A 22,510-nucleotide genomic window follows, 5' to 3' on the forward strand; every position below is an offset into this window, starting at 1 on the left:
ATTAGTTTTATAATATTTGGATGTCACATGATTATCTTTTAAATATTTCCCTAAAATTATGCAAAAATTAAATTTTATAGTTTAATTATTATACTTAAATTATGAATTTCGTATATAAACTACGAAATTCTAATTCTGCGCAGCTTTCAAATTTAGAAGATATTGATATGATGTCAAACTATTATGAAATCAATTAAATAAGGTCGGTGACATTATGATGTAGAATTTTGTATTCAGAGTTTATTTAGATTTAGAATCTTTTTAGGGCGGAATGAAGAACTCTTAATTTAGGTATGAAATTGTAACTATAATTGATAGTTTTTTTATGTAGATATTATAATTTATTTCCTAAGTAGATTAAGTTCTTTTTTTTAAAACATTGGTAAAAAGTTTTTATTTATTTAATTTATCATAATTATATCATTATAATCTCTTATAAGTCTCTTACTATATTTTAAAGAACGATTAAAGAGACTTGTATAGAAAAAAAATATTATGAATAAAATTTGGACCGATCTAGAGGTAAAAAAATTATGAAAATTTAGGTAGTGGTTGCGTCGTAAGTTAAGAGTTCTAGTGACTTATATTCACCTAAATCGAAAATCAGAATAAAAAATAAAAAATAAAACAGTGGAGATGGTAAATAGCCAAGGGTGGTGGTGGATGACCGTATAATAGAGTGGTTGCTAGAGGAAGGTGGTGACTAAGGTTTGAATGCTTGAAAGAATTCTACGGTTATGATATACTCCTATGAAGATAAAGACGATCCAATGCCTACGATAAAAGATAAAGATGATAAAAAATATTTGGCTAAACTCATATTCATTTAATGCTTTCCTTCAATAATTATCAATTAGGGCTACACTCCACATATTTATAGAGGCTAGCCATAGGCCGACTTTCATTACGATTTGCCTGATTAGCTTATATTAAATATAAACATGACCTAGAGATAAACATGACTTAATAAAATCAGTCTTCCTTATCTTTATCAAAATATTTCTTTGTTTTTACAAAGATAGAGTATGGAAAAATCTTGAATAAAAAAGTTGTAGATCAGGACATTATAGATCTTCTCAAAGTGGTTCCATAATATTCGGACAACTTCTGAATTTCTATAAAATATTTTTTTGAAACTACACAAGAGTTAACTAAACTTAACTTAGGTGATTAAATAAACTCAAATCTACGTAGACTCTAACTAAAATAAATAAGATAACTAGACTAGATTCATCGAGCCCAATATCTCTATGATGTGATCCGATCTGACCCGGATAGCATAAAAAAGAAGAATAAAAGAATTAAGAGATAAAATAAGAAAAAGAAGAAAAAGAAGAAGAAGAAAAGAATAGGGTCACTTCTCTCTATTCTTAGATTTCAGTAAAAAATTTATTGTTTGTATGAAAGTTCGACAAAAATTCACAGTTTGTTTTACAAAATTCATCATTAATTTATAAAACTTGTAAAAACTATAAAGAATGGTAAATTGAAAAATATTTATAAAATATTTATCTGACGTCCAATATTATGAAATTAATTAGATAAGATCAATAAGTTATGATCTAGAACTTTTGTACTCTGAGCTTTTTCAAATTTAAACTTCGTCGTCCAATTATGAAACTAATCGGAGCTCCGTGAGTCATGATCTAGAACTTTTTATTTCTTTTTTTATATAAGTCTTTCTAATCGCTATTTAATTAAAATAGTAAGAGACTAATCCGAGACGGTAATAATATAATTATGATTAGTTAAATAACCAATAGCTATATAATTAATATTTTCAAAAAGAGATAATGATTTAATTCAAATTATTTGGTTTCCTCTGGAAAATTAATTTATGTTGCAAATAAATTACAGTATTTACTTATGATACAACAAATTAGTAAGATTTCAGTATTATAAATATCTCTAAGTTTGAATATGATAGTATTTATATCACTCTTCTCATTCTATTTTTAAGTATAAAATTATAACTGTAATTCATAGTTTTTTAAGTAAATACTGCAATTTATTTGCAACACAGATTAAATTCTCTTTTTGAAATATTGACTAAAAAGTTTTTGTTTATCTAAACTATCTCTAATTAATCTTTTATTGTATTAATTAGATATGGATTAGAGAGACTTAGAAAACAAAAATTAAGAGAGAAGAAAGTAAGAAGAATAAGAAGAGATAACAAAAGAAAAAAAAAAGGAAAATTTGTATATAACACTTTGTCTTTTAGTGATATTATGATTTACTTTCTACATTTTTTATTATTTATAAACTGAGCCCTATAATTTAGTAAATTTGTGCAGAAAACATCCATGCTGTTAAATTTGTTAGTTAAACTTAACTAAATATTTGGATTGAATTAACTATATTAAAAAAATATATAAAAATCCCTTCAACCAAGTCATACTAAAAACAATTTAGTTATTTAAGAATAAGAGCTTTCGTTATTTTAGAAATAAAATATTCTACTTAACGGAATATTTTATTGATGTTAATTTAAATCTAACTCAAAGTTTTTTCTATACATATTTGCTAAAATTATAATGCTCGATTTGTAAATAGTAAAAATATAGAAAGTAATTCGTATATTTTGTTAAAAAGTATGGTATTAAATACAAATTTTTTATAAGAATAAGAAGAAGAAGAAGATGGTAGAGGTCAATTATTTCTATTTTTATATTATTCTATTAACATTTATGAGCACTAAATAACAGAACACAAACTGGAAAGAAAAGAGGAAAAATGCTTTTATGTGCAAAAGAAATTGAAAACGAGTCTAGCTAAAAGGAAAAACAAAAACTAAGTGAGATTTTGGTACAAATTACATGTAAAGTTTATCGATTAATTAAAGAATATGTGTCACTTCTCTCTATTCTAAAAAATTTATTGTTTGTATGAAATTTCGACAGAAATTCACAGTTTGTTTTACAAAATTCACTGTTAATTTATAAAATTTGTAAATTAACTATAAAAAATTGTAAATTGAAAAATATTTATAAATTATTTATCTGATGTCCAAATATTATAAAATTAATTAGATAAGATCGATAAGTCATGATCTAGAAGTTTTGTACTCGGAGTTTTTTCAAATTCAGACTTCGTCATTCAATTATAAAACTAATCGGAGATCAGTGAGTCATGATCTAGAACTTTTTTTTTAATTATATATAAACTCTGTTTAATCGCTATTTAATTAAAATAGTAAGAGACTAATCCGAGACGGTGATAATATAATTATGATTAGTTAAATAACCAATAACTATATGATTAATAATTTAAAAAATACATAATGATTTAATTTAAATTATTTGGTTTTCTCTGAAAAAAAATTAATTTATGTTGCAAATAAATTACTGTATTTACTTATGATACAACAAGTTAGTAAGATTTCAGTATTATAAATATCTCTAAGTTTGGATATGATAGTATTTATATCACTCTTCTCATTATATTTTCTATTTTTAAGTATAAAATTCTAACCGTAATTCATAGTTTTTCAAGTAAATACTATAATTTAAGTATAATTCTCTTTTTGAAATATTGACTAAAGAGGTTTTGTTTATCTAAACTATCTCTAATTAATCTTTTATTGTATTAATTAGATATGGATTAGAGAGACTTAGAAAACAAAAATTAAGAGAGAAGAAATTAGGAAGAATAAGTAGAGATAACAAAGGAAAAAAAATAGGAAATTTGTATATAACGTCCTGTCTTTTAATGACATTACGGTTTACAGTCTATATTTTTACTATTTATAAATTGAGCACTATAATTTAGATAATACGTGCAGAAAACACCCCGTTAAATTTGTTAGCTAAACTTAACTTAAACCTTTGGGTTAAGTTAACTATATTAAACAAATATATAAAAATATCTTCAACTAAATCATACTAAAGACAATTTAGTTATTTTAGAATAAAGATTTTTTTTATTATTTTAGAAATAAAATATCTCTATATAACAAAATATTCTAACGGTGTTAATTCAAATTTAACTCAAGGTTTTTACTATACATATTCGCTAACTTCATAGTGCTCGATTTGTAAATAGTAAAAATATAGGATGTAAGAGGTAAATTTTGTTAAAAAGTATGGTATTAAATGCAAATTTTTCATAAGAATTAGAAGAAGAAAGTATAGATCAATTCTTTCTATTCTTACATCGTTCTATCGGCATTTATGAGTACTAAATAACAGAACGACAAACTGGAAAGAAAAGAGGAAAAATGCTTTTATGTGCAAAAGAAATTGAAAACAAGTCAGGCTAAAAGGAAAAATAAAAACTAAGTGAGATTTTGGTACAAATTACCCAAACATATGTATAGTTTATATGGATTAATTAAATTTAAATATGCTATCATACAGTTAAGTTTTCAGTACTAAAATGTACCTTTCTAATTTTTTTAGAAATAAATGAGTAATTAGTAGATTCAGTTGAGAGAATTTGTCTGTGTCCTAGCTAGTACTCTTTTGTCTTTGCAAGTCTTTCAAACATATGGACCACTTGCCTCCCTGCCTTAATGCCACCACATTGCCATAATTCAAATACAATGCACCTTGAAATTATTAATTATTATTATTATTATTATTATTATTATTATTATTATTATTATTATTATTAATCTATCAGTGCCACAGAGAATATCACCATATTATTATTATTATTATTGCTGTTGTCCTGTCATTTGGGTAGGCTAAAAGTTACAGAGACATGTAGATATCAACACCAAAAGATAGATAGATAGATAGATAGATGGATAGAGGGAGAGGGAGAGTGCATCTCAGTGTATGGATTCATGTAGATGCCAATCTACTAGAATAATACACTCCTCTTGTGCAGTTATACTAATTTATATCAGAATGGGCTCCTATATTTTGTGTGTGTGTGTGTGTGGATAAATTATGATCATATAATCTATAATCAAATGTTTATCGAATATTAACCCTAATGTTTACAAAAAAAACTATTATATTTTTGTCATAGATTAGTAGGATCAAACAATGAGTTATAGGACTCAATAAAAGTTAATTAATGTGACATTATTAATAAAATACTATATGTTTTGTCTTTATTATTATTAACATTCTATCGTATAGATATTTTCACCATTTGATCTTTATATTTTACTTTAATACTTCAAAAATGTTATGAATTAACTTTAATATAAAAGATTGTGTTACTTTCAAAAAGGATTTAAAATACCTGAGATACACAGAACCACACGAGTACTGTGATTATTTTGCATATATCTACTCATATATTAAGATAACTAGATGTTTTTGAGCCATTAAAAGTCAAATACTTCTCAAAATACTTATATAGTAAGATATGAATAATAATAATAATAAAGGTAAAATATACAATGGTGTGATAATTTTTGGGCAAATTACAGTATATTTCTTTGTGGTTTATATGGTTTGAGTTTAATTTGCCTTTTTATATTTCAAACTTAAACACTTAATCCCTTTGATCCTCGCCAAATTTTAACTATACAATGTTTTGTGCAAAGATAATGGTGTGTCATTAATGTTAATATATTTTGTCATAAATAAATAATCAAATAGCCAAAATATTGTTACTATCTTTATATTAGACTAAATTTGTATGAGAATAATTAAGTGCTTTTACATTCTAATTAAATGATGACTAACTATTATAATTTAATTTAAACTAGACCGGGATTAATTTTCTAAATTCAAAGTACAATAAGGGTAAGTTAAACTGAGTCAAATCACACAACCACCCGAAGGTAAATTATAATTTCTCAATAATATTTACTGCTACGAGATGGAGCAATCTGATTGACTGAGATACAGAGAGATTAGAGCTTGTTTGGTTTTAGGCTAAGCTTCGAATTTGGTTAGTTAATCTTATTTTTAAGTCTTAATTTTTTAAAGAGTAAATGTAATTAGATATAAAGAAGATAAAAAAATATTTAATTACTGAATCAATTTAAGAGTATCTAAATTTGTTCAGGAGAAGTTTCTAAATTCAAAGCAAACAAGGCCTTAAGATTTTAGGCATATATGCTGCAATCGTTCAACAAGGCAGAGATAGAGAATACTTTGGATGGAAACAACTTTATTAGATATGTTAATCTACATTATGATGCATTAGCCTAATAGTTGAACAAATAATGCATTGAATGTTAGGCTAGGTTAGTGTTTATCTTTAATAGTTGAACAAATAATTGGAAATAGTTTTAGATTCTGAATTTAGTTGACTAAGATTGAAGGGTATGCATCAAAAATTAATTATGGAACTATGAGGAATCTGCTTTAGATGATGCTACTTGTCTACCACGTTGGGAACCCAAATTTATAAAGTTTGGGTGGATATAAATTCCTACCATTATTGTTATATTGGTTGGGGTTGACTTGATTTTTTTTTATAAGCCTAAAAAGCTAGATTTGGGTTACACAATACCAACTTTTTTTAGATATAGATATAAAGATATTTAGATCTTATCATATTTTAGTCAAAATACTAAGCCGTATAATTTAGGTTTTTAAGTCGTGTGTGCCACCGAGCTATTGTTTTGAACTAAATACCATCAATGCATCATTATAAGTCGATGTGTTGCGGAATTGCCTATCTAAGTTACTGCACCATTGAGTTGAGTCGTTAAACCAAACTATTTAGCAATTATTTCCATATAATTAATTATATGGGGTTGGAGTTCGGCATTACTACTATATATTCAAATTTATTTGTATAAATATCACTTTTCTTCTATGTAAGTATGTCGATAACACGTTGGAACCGTCAGATGTATTAAGTAAATGAATCATTAACTATGCTAGACTTCTTTAATTTTGGGAACATTAGCAGCAACTCATTGGCTTAGAAGAGAACCACTTACATAGTTAGCATTTGGATAAACTTTAAAGGGATAATATGTTGCAATTGGATAGAGTAATGTGATTCAGGCTCAATTGGGTCACCTTATAAGGGACATTTGGTTTGCTGGATCAAACCTGCTTATTTAGGATTAGTTGTTTATTATTTTTAAATGACTTCTAGCCTTGGACTTAGGTGTTCAAACGCTCTTGGCCAATGGTGTTCTGACACTCCAATACAAAAGTAGCTTTTCTTGAGGCATTCAAATGCCTAGCTAATGACATTTGAACCTCAGAGTTGAGCGTTCGAACACGTGAACCCTAGAATAGCCTTCGTCGAGTCATTTGAATGCCTAATCAACATCATTCAAACACTTGTTGATTCAGTTCGGCTAAGGTTATTTTAGCTATTTGTTTTGTTGAGGGTTTAATTAATGAGTCATTAGGATTAGCTTCAAAATAAATATGCAAAAGGGTACCGAATGTTAGATTTTTAAAAATATTGATCATTTTTTACTTTCTCTTACCTCTTATCTCTCGACCTCCTTTGCTCTGGTTTTCTCAAGTTAGGTCACTGTCCTCTCCAAGATCATTGTCCCTCCTCCCTTCTTCGACTGCCAATTCCCCTAGTTCCATAATGCTAGCAATATTCTCCCTCCAATTTCTTTCTAAATCTCATCGTCTTTACCATCGTTACCATCCCACCAGTGCCTCCCCACAGATATACACCCCAAAGGCAATTCACATCATAAAGTATAGAGAAATATCATATTGTAATGGGATAAATTAGTGAGATATTAAATAGGGATTTGTATAGTATAAGCACAGATTATGAAAAAAAAAGTAACTAAGCTTAAAAATAGTACAAAATTCTTTGGGTCCTTATCAAGTAGAATACTGAGGGTGCGTGTTATGTTTGGGATAAAGTGCTAACTTGTTGAGCACTTTATTTTAAAGTAAAATGCTCATGTACAAAACTGGAATTAGGTATTAAGTTTTGAAATAACTTATTCAAGTATTTAAGTTTGTAAGGAGACCAACCTTGTTAAAAAGAAAAATTGACTCATCCAACATAATATACGTTAAAAGGGCATGCCATTCTGATATATGTATTAGATACTCTAAAAAACTTAAGTATATTAGATTCTAATATTCTTTCTCATTTCTAAGCCATATAAATCTAATAAAAAGTTTAACTCAAAATCTTCTGCACTGATACTTGATATTATATTATATATATATATATATATATATATATGGGTAATGTCGGCACATGCAAGGCATGACATAATATAGTTGTGTTACTTGTGTATGTGTTCCCTTATCCAAATGCTCCAGTAGTAATATAATGCATGGCATGGGGGTGTCGGTAGAGCACGGCATGGGTCCATGTGATGTGATGCCTTCCAGGACTAGCAAGAATCTTGCACTGCACGTGATGTCATGTCATGACTTGGCTCAAGAAATGCTGACAACCTAAACGTACCCTAAAATTATACAGCAACTTTTATTTATAATAACTCTTTTACTTGATAGATTGTAAAAAAAACAAGTCAAATACATTTTACCTCTATATATTTATACCTATTACCTAACAAATAGTTAACTAATTGTCCATCACTATAGACTAAGTATCTCAGCTATAGGCCCATAATCACGAGTCAACATCACAGGTCCTGCAACCCACTCGAAGAATCTCAGCTCAATAATTTTATATTATTTGTGCGAAAATCATGAACCACTCACAAATATTCTAATCTTATATTATCGAGTATGTATAGGTCTATATCATTCTATTATTTGATCTCCAACTTGAATACTTTAAAGGATTTAACTCTCGTCAATTGATAGTAAGTATAATGGTCTGTCTAAGCCTAGCGAACAGCATGCTTGATTGTTCGGTATCCAAAGATAAGAAACTACAAGTATGAGCTTTATATATTTCTCTTACCCTTTATCCTAGTTGGGGGAAGTGTTGAGTACTATCAAGATATAGAAGCCACATCTTTTATAGTAGTGCATGTGTGCTAGTGGTATAATAACATATGCCATAATAAGTATAATAGAAAATATCATCATAGAGTAATGTGTTATCATATTATGGGTATGCTAATAGAGATATATAAATATCATGGTAAAGACAGTCTTATCAACTATCATGGTAAATCATCATGTGCAACTATAAATGCTAAAGCTAATATGTCATTTATGAACTGCTCTGACGTATAGCCTAGCTAGCACATCATATCGATCGATAACAGTAAGAAAAGATAGTCCACTTACTTGGTTATGCTAAATCCCTAGTGCTAAGAAGACTCGATCTAAACTGGGTTCGCTCTAGGGTTCGCATTAGTCCCAAGGAGGTTCGTAGTAAAATACTGAGTTACTATTAAATTTATCATATTTAATAAATAAAAGAAAGTTAAAAACTACCCAAGATGGGTAAAGGCTAAGGCCTAGTCCGAAATGCGTCTAGCTAGCCCAACCACAAGGGCTTAGGCCAAGCCAAGCTAGCTTGGCGTGGGTCAGGCCAACTCTACCATGCTTGGTCAAGCTAGCTCGATGACGCTCAGTTTAGAATATCCTGAGCCACCTAGCTCTTCCCCTCTTTTGCTCAAACCTAATGTCGAGTACGCAGGGAGTGCCCTAGTGATCCCCTATTGCCAACCGACTACTAAAGCAAAGGAGGAGGAAGGGTTGCTAAGGAAGGAGACCTTGACTCAATATAGTTCGATAACCACTGACGATCACCGGCAGAGCAAGGAAGAGGACGGGGTGGAGGCTGAGATGGGATTAGCGCCGGATATAGGAGAGGTGACATGGTGAGTGATTGGACAAGGGCCTTAGTGAGCTCAAAGCTCCAACAAGCGCTATTGCCACTAACAAAATGGGCTTAAATAGACGACATTAGGGTCAAGGAGGGTTCCAACCCATAATAGCTTACCCCCTTAAGTTTTATGAGCTCAAGGGTCGTCTGAGGATCAATCGTTGTTCAAAAACCTTAAGAGGTGGCGATGGTAGAGGAGAAGCCCAAAACTCACCCATCTCACCTAAATGCAACACTACTAAAGCGGAGGAGTGGAGTCTTATCGACGAAGGAGAAGACGAAAAAACCCGATCACGACCATGACAAATATAGAAAGAGAAGGACAACTCGGGTAGAAAGAGATGCCGATAAAAAATAGGAAAGAAGATAAAGAGGAAAGGGTGGTCCTCTCCCCAAGGTTAGCCACCTTACGTATGCGCTAGCTCACTGTGGTGGCATATGCAGGGTGATTGCCAAGCTGTGCCTCGATAGAGGATAAGATATTATGTCGAGAAAGTTGAGATGGGGGGAGGAAGAAGGCTGTACACGTGTCCTCTCCTCCAACATACATTTTTTTTTACTGGGTGCATGCTACATTGCGCCAATTAGGTGCCGACAGGTCTAGTCATTCTACTCTCGCATAAGCAACTTTATTACCTGGAAAGGATTAACTCTTGTCTAACGGTGGTATAATCGTCCGTCTAAGCTCGACGAACTGAATGCTTGATTATTTAGGATCCATAGATAGAACTTTAGGCATGGACCCTACAATATCATATTATAATATGGTTTTTCCTGTACCTTACTCAGGCTAGGCTAGGAGGTGTTGGGCACTATGAGACTTAAAATCCTACCCCTTATAGTCACCCATGTGGTACTTGCGACATTCTATCATACGAAGGAGATATTGACGGGGCAATTAACAAGTATAATATAAGCATCATCTAGAATAATAATTTAGGTATAATTAAATTTCTATTTATTTATTTTTGCTTATCCAGCAATCAAAGGTGTCCATTTGCAGGAGATGCAGAAAGAAAATTTTAATCGCTATGCTGAATTGCTGACTTCTCTGCGCTCTTTTAAAAAGAGAAGCATATTTTCAAATCTCCTCCGCGGGACATCGAATCTCATTGTATCTTTTACGTCTCCAATTCACGTGAGGAAGATTTCTTCCTTGCCGTCCAGGAGACTCGAAAACCCTTCTGCAAGCCCCATCCGACGGTCCATCTTTTGTCACGCGTCCATGATAAATGATCATCTAGGTCAACCTATTGTTATCCTTCCACGTGTACATAATGGACCACGAAATAAATATACGCCGATAATTATGGGCCACAGAGTGCGCCACGTGTGAGGTAGCGAGATTTTGATCCGAAATGGTCGGTACCACAGTCTCAAGATCCGTACTACCCATTAGAAGACAATGAGGTCGATTTTATTATAAAAGCCCTCGCATTTTCTCATAATATCATAAGAACGCCTCAAGGGGTTCACAATAATAATTTATAGGTAGGGTCGTTTTTAGCAAAATGGAGGTTCTCGACAAGTCTTTAAATGGACAAAAGAGGTCGGCAAGTCGAAACAAAAGGGAGACAAATCACCGCCGAATTTAAATTGGAATACAACGGTTATAAAATTCAAAATTATGAGGCTGCTGGGTCCACATTGAAGTGGTCCTTGATCAAGCGTCAAGTTCTTTAGATCTATTATTAGTCAACGCATGTTCTTGTATTGATATATAGCTAATGTTGAATTAATTCACGTTTAACTTTTAGATGCGATTTACAACCGAACAATATATTATTCTAAATCAGAGTTTAGAGTTTGATAATATCTGATCTAATTTGATTCCAATTCTGAGCTTTGTTGTATCCATTAATGATCTATATTTATATTCATACTTTTACCTTGACACGTAGGGCATAATTATAGAGGAAAAAAATCTCTTTTTTTTAGAGTTAAATAACAAATAATAATTAGAAGTAGACATAATTATAGTGTCCATATATTACTTCAAATGATTGGTACTTAAATAATGGTTAGATTTTTGCGAATAAAAATCCAATGTCCCTTTCCTTTCTCTTTGTTCGCACTCTTCCCCTCCTTTCTCTCTTAACGGTCTCATCACTTCCTTGGATGCGGGAGAAGCGGCGAATATCACGGTGCTACTCTAATCCCTATCCTTGAAACCCTAGAAATGGAAGCGGCGAAGACGAGATAGATCTTGATTGCTTGTGACTTGTGGGTGCGCTTTCTCTAAACCCGATCCATTTCTACCGAGTCCCCGTCGGAGGGCCTTCCTGGGGGATCTTCTGATGTCGTGGTGGGTTTCCAGCTAGGAAATGATAGAGATTTCCTAATGTTTTTAGATATCATAGCCTTTTCTCCTCTTAATCCCTTTGCGTTTTGCTGTTATTGAGCTCGCGCTGTTCGAAATGATAGAAACATCCTAAGAAAGTCGCTTTTGTTTTTTGTTTTTTCCCGTCCCTATTCGTTTCGACCCTCTTCTAATCTTTTGGAGTGAGATCTGATGAAGCTTTGTCTTCAGAGCAGTTCTCTTGTTAGATCTGTTGTTCAGTATCGGTGTTGGTCTTATCTCTCTCCCTCTCTGTTTTTTTCTTTTGGTGTAATGTTCTGGAAATAGTGTGCTATAGATACCGACATAGTTCTTTAGGGATTGTTTTGTAGTCGTTATACATTAATTGAAAGTTTGCTTTGCTTATCAGATGGTTAAGCTCTGGTGAGGGTGAAGGATGGAAGCTGTTGATGTCGAAGAGAATCTTTTTGTGGCTGGTGATGCGAAGGTATTGCTTGAATAAATCTATTGACGTTTCTTCACAATTCATGTGATAATTAATTTGTAAAAGTACTTAGTACCATTATATGTTGGCTCCAATTTTACTGCCTGTAATTGTTTTCAATAACATTTACGTATATCTTATTATATCTCTTTAATGCTAATGAAGTAATTACAAAAGTATCTAGTCTTTTTCAGATGCATATATGTATATCTTCTTCTCAAAGATTGTCAAATCACTAATATGCGAAGTAAAAGAAGCTAGCTAATGTTTTTTTAAGCTAATCTCATTAAGGTTCTAAACATTTGCTCAAGAAATTAAATGGTTCAAAAGCTATCCATGGTGCTGTTCCTACTCTGATTTACCATTGTCTGAGCCTCTGAGGGCCTGCAAAAGCTTATTAAGATGGTTTAGTATGTACTATTAGTTTATATTTTTCACAAATTTTTGGTGTGTAATATGCAGTTGCATGCTGGAATATGTAGAGCCCTATATGGGAATGTTCGTAAAGTATTGGAGATTTTCCCCTTTATTGAAGCGGCAAGGCCGAGAAGCAAGTCTGGCATACAGGCACTGTGTTCATTGCATGTAGCCCTTGATAGAGCCAAAGGCCTTCTTCAGCATTGTGCAGATTGTAGCAAGCTCTATTTGGTGAGTTCTTCCTCTTATAAGTCATATCACCTTTACCTTCTGCCTTTCTTCCAGAGGTTTCCAAATTCCTGATTTTCTTTCTTTTTTCCCTCTTATAAGGGATAATTTCAAATAAAAGATGATCCCAAGTCCAACTGATATCTTCACCTTTCTATGAGTTAGAGAGAGCTATGCGCTTTGTCTGGTGACTGATCTTCGCTTGTTCCTGACACATATAGTTTGTTTATCCTATATCAATAATAAATTAATATCCTTCCTCTTGTCTTTAAAATTCCTGTACAACTAATAAAGTGGTGAAACTGGAGTTCCTGTCCATGACCCATGCAAAAGAATGAATGTTGATGTTATCCGTTTCCATCACAACCTAGAATCACCTACTAGGTTTTTTTGAATATTTGGTACAAGGACATGATCATTCATATTGTACTATTATTGTATGAGATACAAATAATAGTGCAGCCTTATTTAATCCTTTTCAATCTATCTTCTTTCATTCTGATTTGGTGGCTTGTAGTCGACTGTTAATATTCTTGTATCTTCTAATTTATTACAACTTATATAGGTAAATCATTTTTCAATTTATTGTGAAACACTGAAACAAGTAATTTTCTATGTGAGCTCTGTTTCTGAATTCCTCCATTCTTTAAATTGTCTTCTTATTTATTTATTTATAAATTTTGACTTCATGAGGAATGTATCTTCATGGACAATTTGGTCTGTTGACCATATGTTGATGTCTCTATCTATACTAAACAAACATTAATTCTTGTCTTGTATTATACTGATTGTAGATATGATATGTTTCTGTACTAATTTTTTCTTGTTAGTATTCTTGTTCTTATATCCATGTATTGGTATACCAGGCTATAACCAGTGAATCCATTCTCATGAAGTTTGATAAGGCAAGATGCACGCTTATGGAAAGCCTTAGGCGTGTTGAAGGCATAGTCTCAGAAGATATCGGTTGTCAGGTATGTGGGAGATCAAGGTCATTAGAGACATTCCAAGTTATCTGTTAATAAGGATACATCATTATTGGAAATTGTGACTCAGATAGTTTGGAAAAGTTCTACATTAGGCCAGGGTGGGTATAGTGTCCCTAAATGGCAATTTCCTTTTAGGTCTATGTGTTACCTATTTTAAAATGTAGAGTTGTTTCCTTCCTCCCAGCAATGAAGTCATATACAAAATCATCTTGTTCCGAATATATCTTGTTACCAACCATTTAACTAGGAAGTCTTCCTTCCCATCTTTAATTCTCGTAATGTTATTTAAAGCTGTTACCAACTTCTCATTAAGGACCAATTAGTTTATTAACTATATGTTCTTTAGAATACTTACTTAGATGAAATTCTATATTATGTTGATACCAATCTCTGTTGACAACTCACTATTTTACTGTTCACATTTACTTGTAAATGTTTAGAGGAATATATAGATAAAAAAGTTGAAATCACTTTGTTGGCCCCCCTTTAATTAAATTTAGTTTTCTTGTACGAATGTTTTTCACTTGGATATTGTGTTTTGGTTGAGACAAGAGGGCCAGCTTAGGATATGCATCAATTGGACAGACTTTAGATGCTTAAGAAAATTTGATTTACTAGTTTTAATAGGAATGTTCCATACACGTAAAACGGTTGATCTACTAGTTACCCACTCAGTGCAGTTCTTTAGTTTACTTTGGCATGGGGTTCTAGTTTATTGCAACATATTTAGCTATTAGTTGGTCAAGTTCTTCCTATATCTTTGCTTAGCACACACTAATGTACTATCCAGTTTTTTATGTATTATCAATTGGAGGACTATATGGATCCACTGGTTCTAAATTAATGTGATATTAGAAACACAAAGGGTTTCTGCTGGTTCCACGTAGCACCTATAGTTTCTAGTTAGCACACACTAATGTACAATTTCTGAAGTTTCTGCAATTCATCTTCGGCTATGCCTTCTGTCGTAGCGCCTATAATTTCTGCTGTAGGATCTGATTGTGGTCTCATGATAGGTTATGGACATTGCTGCTGAGTTGGAGGAAATTATCTTAATATTGGATCAATCAGAGAAGGAAGCTGGTGATGAGATAATCAATTTGCTGCAGAGAAGCAGACAATCTGACAGTACTTCGAACGACAGTGAGGAGCTGGAAGTCTTTCATCAGGCTGCTTCAAGGCTGGGCATTTCATCTTCCAGAGCAGCACTGACAGAGAGAAGAGCCTTGAAGAAGCTTATTGAAAGAGCACGTGCTGAGGAAGACAAACGGAAAGAATCTGTCGTATCATACTTATATCATCTCATGAGAAAATACTCAAAGCTTTTCAGAAGTGAGGTTGCTGATGACACCGATTCTCAAGGATCAACTCCATGTTCCCCGAGCATAATAGGTTCTGAAGAAATTTGTGGTCCTTACAGAAATGGTCGGGCCTTCGAGAGACACCTATCTAAGCTTCAATCATTCAATTTTAGTCTTGGTAACACGAGATATAGAAATATGCCAATTCCTCCGGAAGAGCTTAGGTGCCCAATCTCCTTGCAACTTATGTATGATCCCGTCATCATCTCATCTGGGCAGACATATGAGCGTGTCTGCATTGAGAAATGGTTAAATAATGGGCATAGTACTTGCCCAAAATCGCAGCAGCAGCTCTCGCACCTCGGTCTAACGCCAAACTATTGTGTTAAAGGCCTGATTGCTAGTTGGTGTGAGCAGAATGGAGTTGCTGTTCCTGATGGTCCTCCAGAATCCCTAGATGTCAATTGGGCGCCTGCTTTCTCAGATTGCGAGACCATGGATTCCCGTTCCATGGAAAGTATCAACTCTAGCAAAGTGAAGGGTGTCAAAGTGGTTCCTTTAGCAGAGAGCTGTAGAACAGAAGAGCTCAAAGGTAATGAAGAAGGCACTTTAGAAGATGGCTCATGTCATAGCTTGGATGACATGGGAAGGTATGATAGCTTGCTTACTGTGCTGCATGAAGGTAAGAGTTTGCATAAACAGTACAAAGTTGTGGAACAAATAAGGTATCTGCTCAAGGATGATGAGGAAGCAAGGATCTATATGGGCGCAAATGGGTTTGCTGAGGCACTAGTTCAATTTCTGCGATTGGCTATACATGATGGGGATGATAGAGCTCAGGAGGTTGGTGCAATGGCTCTTTTCAACCTTGCAGTAAACAATAACAGGTATTAGAGTTAATATAAACAGATTTACCTTTGGTTAGCTGTCTGCTTGTGAAGAATAGAAGACAACCCTAGATTAAACTTTTTAAGCACTTCCATGCAAATTTGTAATGACCCTCTCCCACTACTGCAGATAGCATGTCTAGCTAATTCCTCACAATAAATATCTCCCTTTGCATGATTAGCTGTATTATCTCTTCTATCGTCAGACATGTTTAATCACATTCTTTTCCCAATTCTCGATGAGAACCCAGCAAGCACACATTTTGACAGTTCTGTTACTGTTTTTGTTATCTGTAGCATTTCCCTCAGAAAGTTATTGACTTGGTATAAACTTTAGCAATACATGCCTCTTATCTTATGTAGTATAATGTGCCATTCCTTGATCTCTTAGGTCTTTGCACCAAAATTAAATGTCCAAAGGGTAAAGCCATTCATCTTCTCTTCTTCCTGTCTTCATTACAGATGTAAATAATTATAACTCACGAAGGAAATTTGTTGATACAACTCTGCACATTGTAATTGTTTTGGATTGTTGAATTTTTGTTATGAGATATTTTTCATAAGCGGTTCTGCACCTTAATTTTCTTTTACCTTTCTAATGAGAAACTCTGTACTCATTATTTCAGGAATAAATGTCTGTTATTGTCAGCTGGAGTAATCGATCTTCTGGAGAACATGATTTCAAACTCTCATATGCATGAATCAGCCACTGCACTTTACCTGAACCTCTCATGCCTCGATGATGCCAAGCCCATTATTGGTTCAAGCCAGGCTGTTACTTTCCTAGTCCAGATCCTCCACACCGATGACCCTGAAAACAGCACCTGCAGGCATGATGCCCTCTACACCCTGTACAATCTCTCCTCACACCCGGTTAACATCCCTTCTCTTCTATCCTCTGGCATCATTGATGGCCTCCACTCTCTTCTCACCATCCCCTCAGAGACTGAAAGCCTGAATTGGGTTGAGAAGGCTCTTGCAGTCCTCATAAACTTGGCATCAACTCAAGCCGGAAGGAAGGAGATTTTATCACTGCCAGGACTGGTCAGTGCACTTGCGATGCTCTTGGACACCAGTGCACCCTCGGAGCAAGAGCAGGCAGTGGCATGTCTCTTGCTGATGTGCACTGGTGATGAGAGATGCATTCATATGGTGTTACAGGAAGGAGTTGTACCATCATTAGTATCTATATCAGTGAACGGAACTACTCGAGGGAAGGAGAAGGCGCAGAATCTGCTGAAACTCTTCAGAGAGCATAGGCAACGAGAGCATTCACCTGTGAGACAGCAAGAACTGCAGGGGGAGAGTGGTTACGGTCATAACGGGATGATCAGAGAGTCGAGACCAATGTGTAAATCGAGATCAAAGAAACTAAGTCGGACTTTGAGTTCAATGTGGAAAAACAGGAGCTTTTCAGTGTATCAATGCTAGTTTTGATCACTTGAATCATGTAAATTTTTTTCTTTTCTCTCTTCTATATTTCTTTTTAGTCCTTTTTATGGAAAAAATTTTCAAGTTGCTTTCCCCCTTCTTGGAGAGGGTAATGTAGGCAGTTAAGCTTTGACCTGCTGTCAAAGAAAGATGTACAGGCTTTCTATTATGGTATCTTTTGACTTCTCACATATCCTTCTCACTCCATAACTATGGTATTTATGATTTGCTACTTCATTTTAAAGACATCGAAATGCTCTTCAGAAAACCCAAATATTTTGAACAATACATGACTTCAGTAGACATAATCTTACATTAAAAAGGGAATTTTATATAATTGTCACTGAACACTTCTAAGTATCATAATTAGTTAATTACCACTACATCGTCAAAATATTATAATTGCGACCGAAGTTATTGTACTATTTTAAAAATGTTATTTTATTAGTTAAATCTAACTAACTATAATTAATATCAAATTAAAAAAAAAACCATTTTACACTTGTATAAAATCTTGAAAATAGTTGGAAAACAACTATCCAATATTTTTACCCAATGTTATAGTACAGGGAAAAATATCATCTTTTATGTAAGACAAAAGTCATTGGCAAATATTTTACACTAGTATTTTAGTCATTTAATTTAGGAAAATCTATAATCTCAACTTATATTTTACCTATTTTGATTAACACTCTGTCCGAGGATTTTGTAACCCCATCGTTCATTTTCTTCTAAAATTCTCATTTATAACCTTCACGTAATTTTGACTAACGGGCATCAACTAAATTATTGAAATATTGTCACCATCTCCTCCCATCTTTTCATCCCTCCACCATTTTTTCTTCTATCTTCACCAACCATATCTTGCCATCGTACTCGTCGTTGCTATTACCTTTTCTCGTCTTCTCCTTCCTCCTCTTTTTCTTCATTTTTTTGAAAGAGAAAATGAGGATGAAGAAGATAGGAGTAATTTAGGTAAGTATAAATTATTTTGTATATTAATATTTATTTGTGGATACTATCCAAGTTAATTCAAGGTGTTAAATGAGTAATTGGGTTACAAAATCCTTAAAGAAAGGATGTGAATTACGAAATAGATAAAATATAGGGTGTGATTTATAAGATCCCTTTTAATTTATTAAACTTTTAGGGATATAATATATTATTAATAAAGTGCCAAAATCATCAGAAGCCCGTCTAGCTCAGTTGGTAGAGCGCAAGGCTCTTAACCTTGTGGTCGTGGGTTCGAGCCCCACGGTGGGCGTATTTTTGAAAATATTCTTCTTTTTCACCAACTATAAAATCACCACTCCCATCTTCGAAAACCTTCATCTAGTTTTCTAATCATTTGAAAAATTGTAAGCCAAAATGCTCAAACAAGTGCAATTAGTTTGTTATTTATCTTTATAGAGTCTTCTATCTAATTCACAGAAAGCAAGAAAGAACCTACACAGACAACTGCATTTGCTTCAGTTTATTATCAGAATCAGTCACTCCCTACAAAGATTGTTCAAAAACTTTTCCAAGTCCATTGTAAGATTTACTAGTACAACTTAGCACAAAAACAGTGCAATTTTGTGAGCAATCAAACTAACTTCTGGCCTTCCTTTTCTCCTCTACAAATCGCTTCAGATGCCACCCTTCATCAAACAACTCCATGATAGGATCATTTAGCATCGTCTCCTTACCTTCTTCATGTGTCTTATTTCTATCAATCTTCTCTTTACCAGATGCCACACTATCCAAAGCTTCTATTATCTCACTGCAGCTTCTCTCCATATCCCTCTTTTCCTCTTCCTCCATCTTCTTCTTGGCCTGCTGTTCGTCGTCGTCGTCGTCGTCATCGTCGCCATGCAAATGCAGCTTCGCAGTTGTCTCATTTTGCTTGTCGCACTTTATGTCCACCACGATATCCCTCTCTTCGCATGTCGTCCAACTAGGGATCAAGTGAATGAAGCAGTGGTGAAGCAAAGCGATCAGTCTGTCGATGAAATTGTCGAACTTGCTTGGAAGGGACTCAGCGAAGAGTGCAAGCTCATCCATCTTCCTAAAGATATGCGTAGATGGTGGAAAGATTGACATGGTTATGTCTTCTATGATTAGGATTTTGTCATCAATGAAGGAGAGGACTAGTAGCCATTGAAGCAGTAATGGGTGCAAGATGGGAACTGTCATGGATGCCATTGCCTTTGTTAGTGAGCCTATGGGGCCATCAAAGCTTTCGAGTCTCTGATATGCTTTGCAGGCTATGGTCATGATGGAAGATCCATAATTGAACAATAGGCGTGGCCTCTGGCCTCGCGTTGTTGTTCTTGGAGAACCCTGTGAATGTTGCAAGAAATTGAGATCACATTGATGGACATATCAGGTAGAAGGATATAGTACTTCTGTTCAGAGTTACGAGGACATCAAGATAGAGAAGTTTCTTTTAAAAAAAAAGATCACGTTAGCTTTGGAGAGTATCTATCAAAGATGTCCCCTAGATTGAACACAAAATATTACCTCAACCAATCAACTAGAACATCATAAACTAAAAGACCATCCAGAATTGCCTAACCAGACACCAGATTAGCTTCTCAAAATCTCTTGAGACAAAATTCTAAAAGAGAAAAGGAGAAGCTAGCCTTTTGCAGACAAGTATTTGTGATGTATATCATAATCTTCCTCTATCATTAAGCTGCTTCAATATATTCTTCACATTAAAAGGTTAATTCATTTGTCTAGCATTATTATAGTTTGTTTTTCAGAAAGAATTTCTTCTTCTCTTGAAAGAAAGAAACACGAAGAAACAAGACAGAAGAAAAAATCCCTTAACATGAGCTAAGTTGCTAGAAAAGAAAAAGAAAAAGAAACACCCTTAGATTGTTAGAGAAAGGAAAACGAAAAGCTCACCATAGGCTTGGACTCCTCTCCACCTTTCATGGGATCGATCATCTCATGCAATCCTAGTTGGTTTCCAACTGTAAAAGTTGAAAACCAAAAGGTGAGGTCTAAAGGAATGTCTCTGATCTCGTATAAGAAAGAAAAGAAAGTTGTTGCTGCTCGGGTGCCATAAAGTGAACGGCAGAGAAGAGAGGTGGTAGTTTTTCCCTGAGAGAGCCTTCAAAAGCCTTCAATTTTGGCAAGGAATGCCAGGCTCCATCCACGTGTTACTTGTTCAGTTATTTCCTCGGACTTATTCAGACACGATATAGGCTTCCAAATTCTCATGAAAAAGCCCCAATGACTTACCAAATTACGTCCAAAATAATTTAGATAGTAGGTTCTGCAATGGGTTATCTAAATGGCAAAGATAATGCTAACAACTTTCAAATGGACATCTTTATGAAAAGAAAACATATACTTTGTAATATAATTATTAGAACCGAATCGGACCGAGCGTAGATCGATAAACTGGTAAATGGACTATAAATTCGCCCAACCGGCAGTTTAATTTGCGAAGCTTTGTTAACCAATTAGATTGCTCATATTTGTAAAATTACATAATTATTGTTATTATTTGATTATTTTATTCTTTACTAAGGATATTTAAGTCTCAAAGGTAAACTAATTATATCCTGAAAAAAAGAAAAATTAAAAGTGTCATTAAGATATGACTTTCCTAGATTTGATATATTTAAATGTAAAGACTATTTAAAATAGGGCTAAATAATAGAGACATACAATTATATTACTTTTATAGATTAGAACTATCTATATATTATTAAAATATTTTTTATAGACTAGTTGTCTTGTTGAGTGGCATAATAATTGAATTAATAACCCAAAAAGTCCATCTCTAACTAGATCAATTTTCAGTCTAATTCTGATAACTATGTTCTGTATTGTTTGTTGAAATGTTATCAATACGCGGACAATGAGCCAAGCTCTAACTAGGTTAGGGCAACGTCATGTTTGATTCTAGTAACTATATTTTCTTTTTAAATTTTACCAATCAATAGGATGCCATACATGTTAGGATAAAGAATGCAATACAAGAAAAAAAAAGTGGGGGATATTAATAGGAGTAAGATTCATGGAAGTAGGGGTGTAAACGAGCCGAACTTGAGCGAGCTAAAATTACTTTTGAGTCTTATAATTTTGCTCATGTTCGGCTTAGCTCAACTCAAGCCGGACTAGACTGAGTCCGAGCCTATTATCGAGCCTCCGTCTCTCCTCCGTCTCTCACTTCTCGCAACTCAGATTACTACAACCCATGGCCATGATAACGAATATTTCGCATTTGGATAGCGATCGAGGGAGTTGGCAATGGCGGAGCAAGAGAACTGATGGACGTGGGAGTTGCTCGGGTTCCAACCAAGGAGGCCGTTCAAGCGTGAGGAGGCTGTTTCGCACTCGTCTTCGTGGTCAGGAGGCTCCCTGTCCCATTGCTGCCGCCGTTGCGCTCTTTGAGACGTCAACTTCCTCGACCTCATGACACCAGAGATCGAGAAGCCAGATGGTGGAGGAGGACAAGGATGAGGACGAGGACAAGGAAGAGGAGGAGGGTCGATGGTGGGGAAGGAGGAGGAGCAATGCGCCAATAGCTTTGGGAATTTAGGATCGAAACGATGGAGGCTGTTGGAATTTGGGAATTTTAAAGATTTAGGGTTCGATAAGTTTATATACTGAGTCTATTGAGTTGAGCTTAAGCGAGCTGGTTTCGACTCAAGCTCGACTTAAAATTCAAATCGAGTTTTGAATTTAGGCTTAGGCTCGGCTCAGCTTAAACTGAGCTGAGTCAAGCCTGAGTTTTAGCTAAGCAGAACTCGAGCCGCTCGTTTATTTTGACACCCATATGTGGAAGCACTAGGGGTGAAAATGGATTGGATTTT

General features: G+C 33.9%; 2 protein-coding genes and 1 non-coding gene across 3 annotated transcripts; 2 read left to right on the plus strand and 1 right to left on the minus strand.

Moving 5' to 3' along the window:
• Window positions 1-11,718: 11,718 nt before the first annotated feature.
• Window positions 11,719-17,887, plus strand: LOC140768900 (U-box domain-containing protein 45-like). Its single transcript, XM_073109362.1, has 6 exons — window positions 11,719-11,965; window positions 12,369-12,446; window positions 12,906-13,091; window positions 13,955-14,062; window positions 15,094-16,265; window positions 16,892-17,887. The coding sequence occupies exons 2-6, from the start codon at window positions 12,396-12,398 to the stop codon at window positions 17,694-17,696; spliced, it is 2,322 nt and encodes a 773-aa protein (XP_072965463.1). The 5' UTR covers window positions 11,719-11,965; window positions 12,369-12,395; the 3' UTR covers window positions 17,697-17,887.
• A 1,000-nt stretch (window positions 17,888-18,887) lies between these two features.
• On the plus strand, window positions 18,888-18,960 carry TRNAK-CUU (transfer RNA lysine (anticodon CUU)). The gene has a single exon. It is a non-coding gene; the product is annotated as a tRNA-Lys (tRNA).
• A 204-nt stretch (window positions 18,961-19,164) lies between these two features.
• On the minus strand, window positions 19,165-20,670 carry LOC140769072 (uncharacterized). Its single transcript, XM_073109621.1, has 2 exons — window positions 20,589-20,670; window positions 19,165-20,018 (listed from the first exon to the last, which is right to left on the minus strand). Exons 1-2 carry the CDS (start codon window positions 20,628-20,630, stop codon window positions 19,287-19,289), a joined length of 774 nt encoding a protein of 257 aa, XP_072965722.1. The 5' UTR covers window positions 20,631-20,670; the 3' UTR covers window positions 19,165-19,286.
• Window positions 20,671-22,510: the final 1,840 nt, after the last annotated feature.

The sequence above is a fragment of the Typha angustifolia genome, chromosome 10 (assembly GCF_048772165.1).
Source record: "Typha angustifolia cultivar Huaian chromosome 10, ASM4877216v1, whole genome shotgun sequence".
Taxonomy (NCBI): Eukaryota; Viridiplantae; Streptophyta; class Magnoliopsida; order Poales; family Typhaceae; genus Typha; species Typha angustifolia.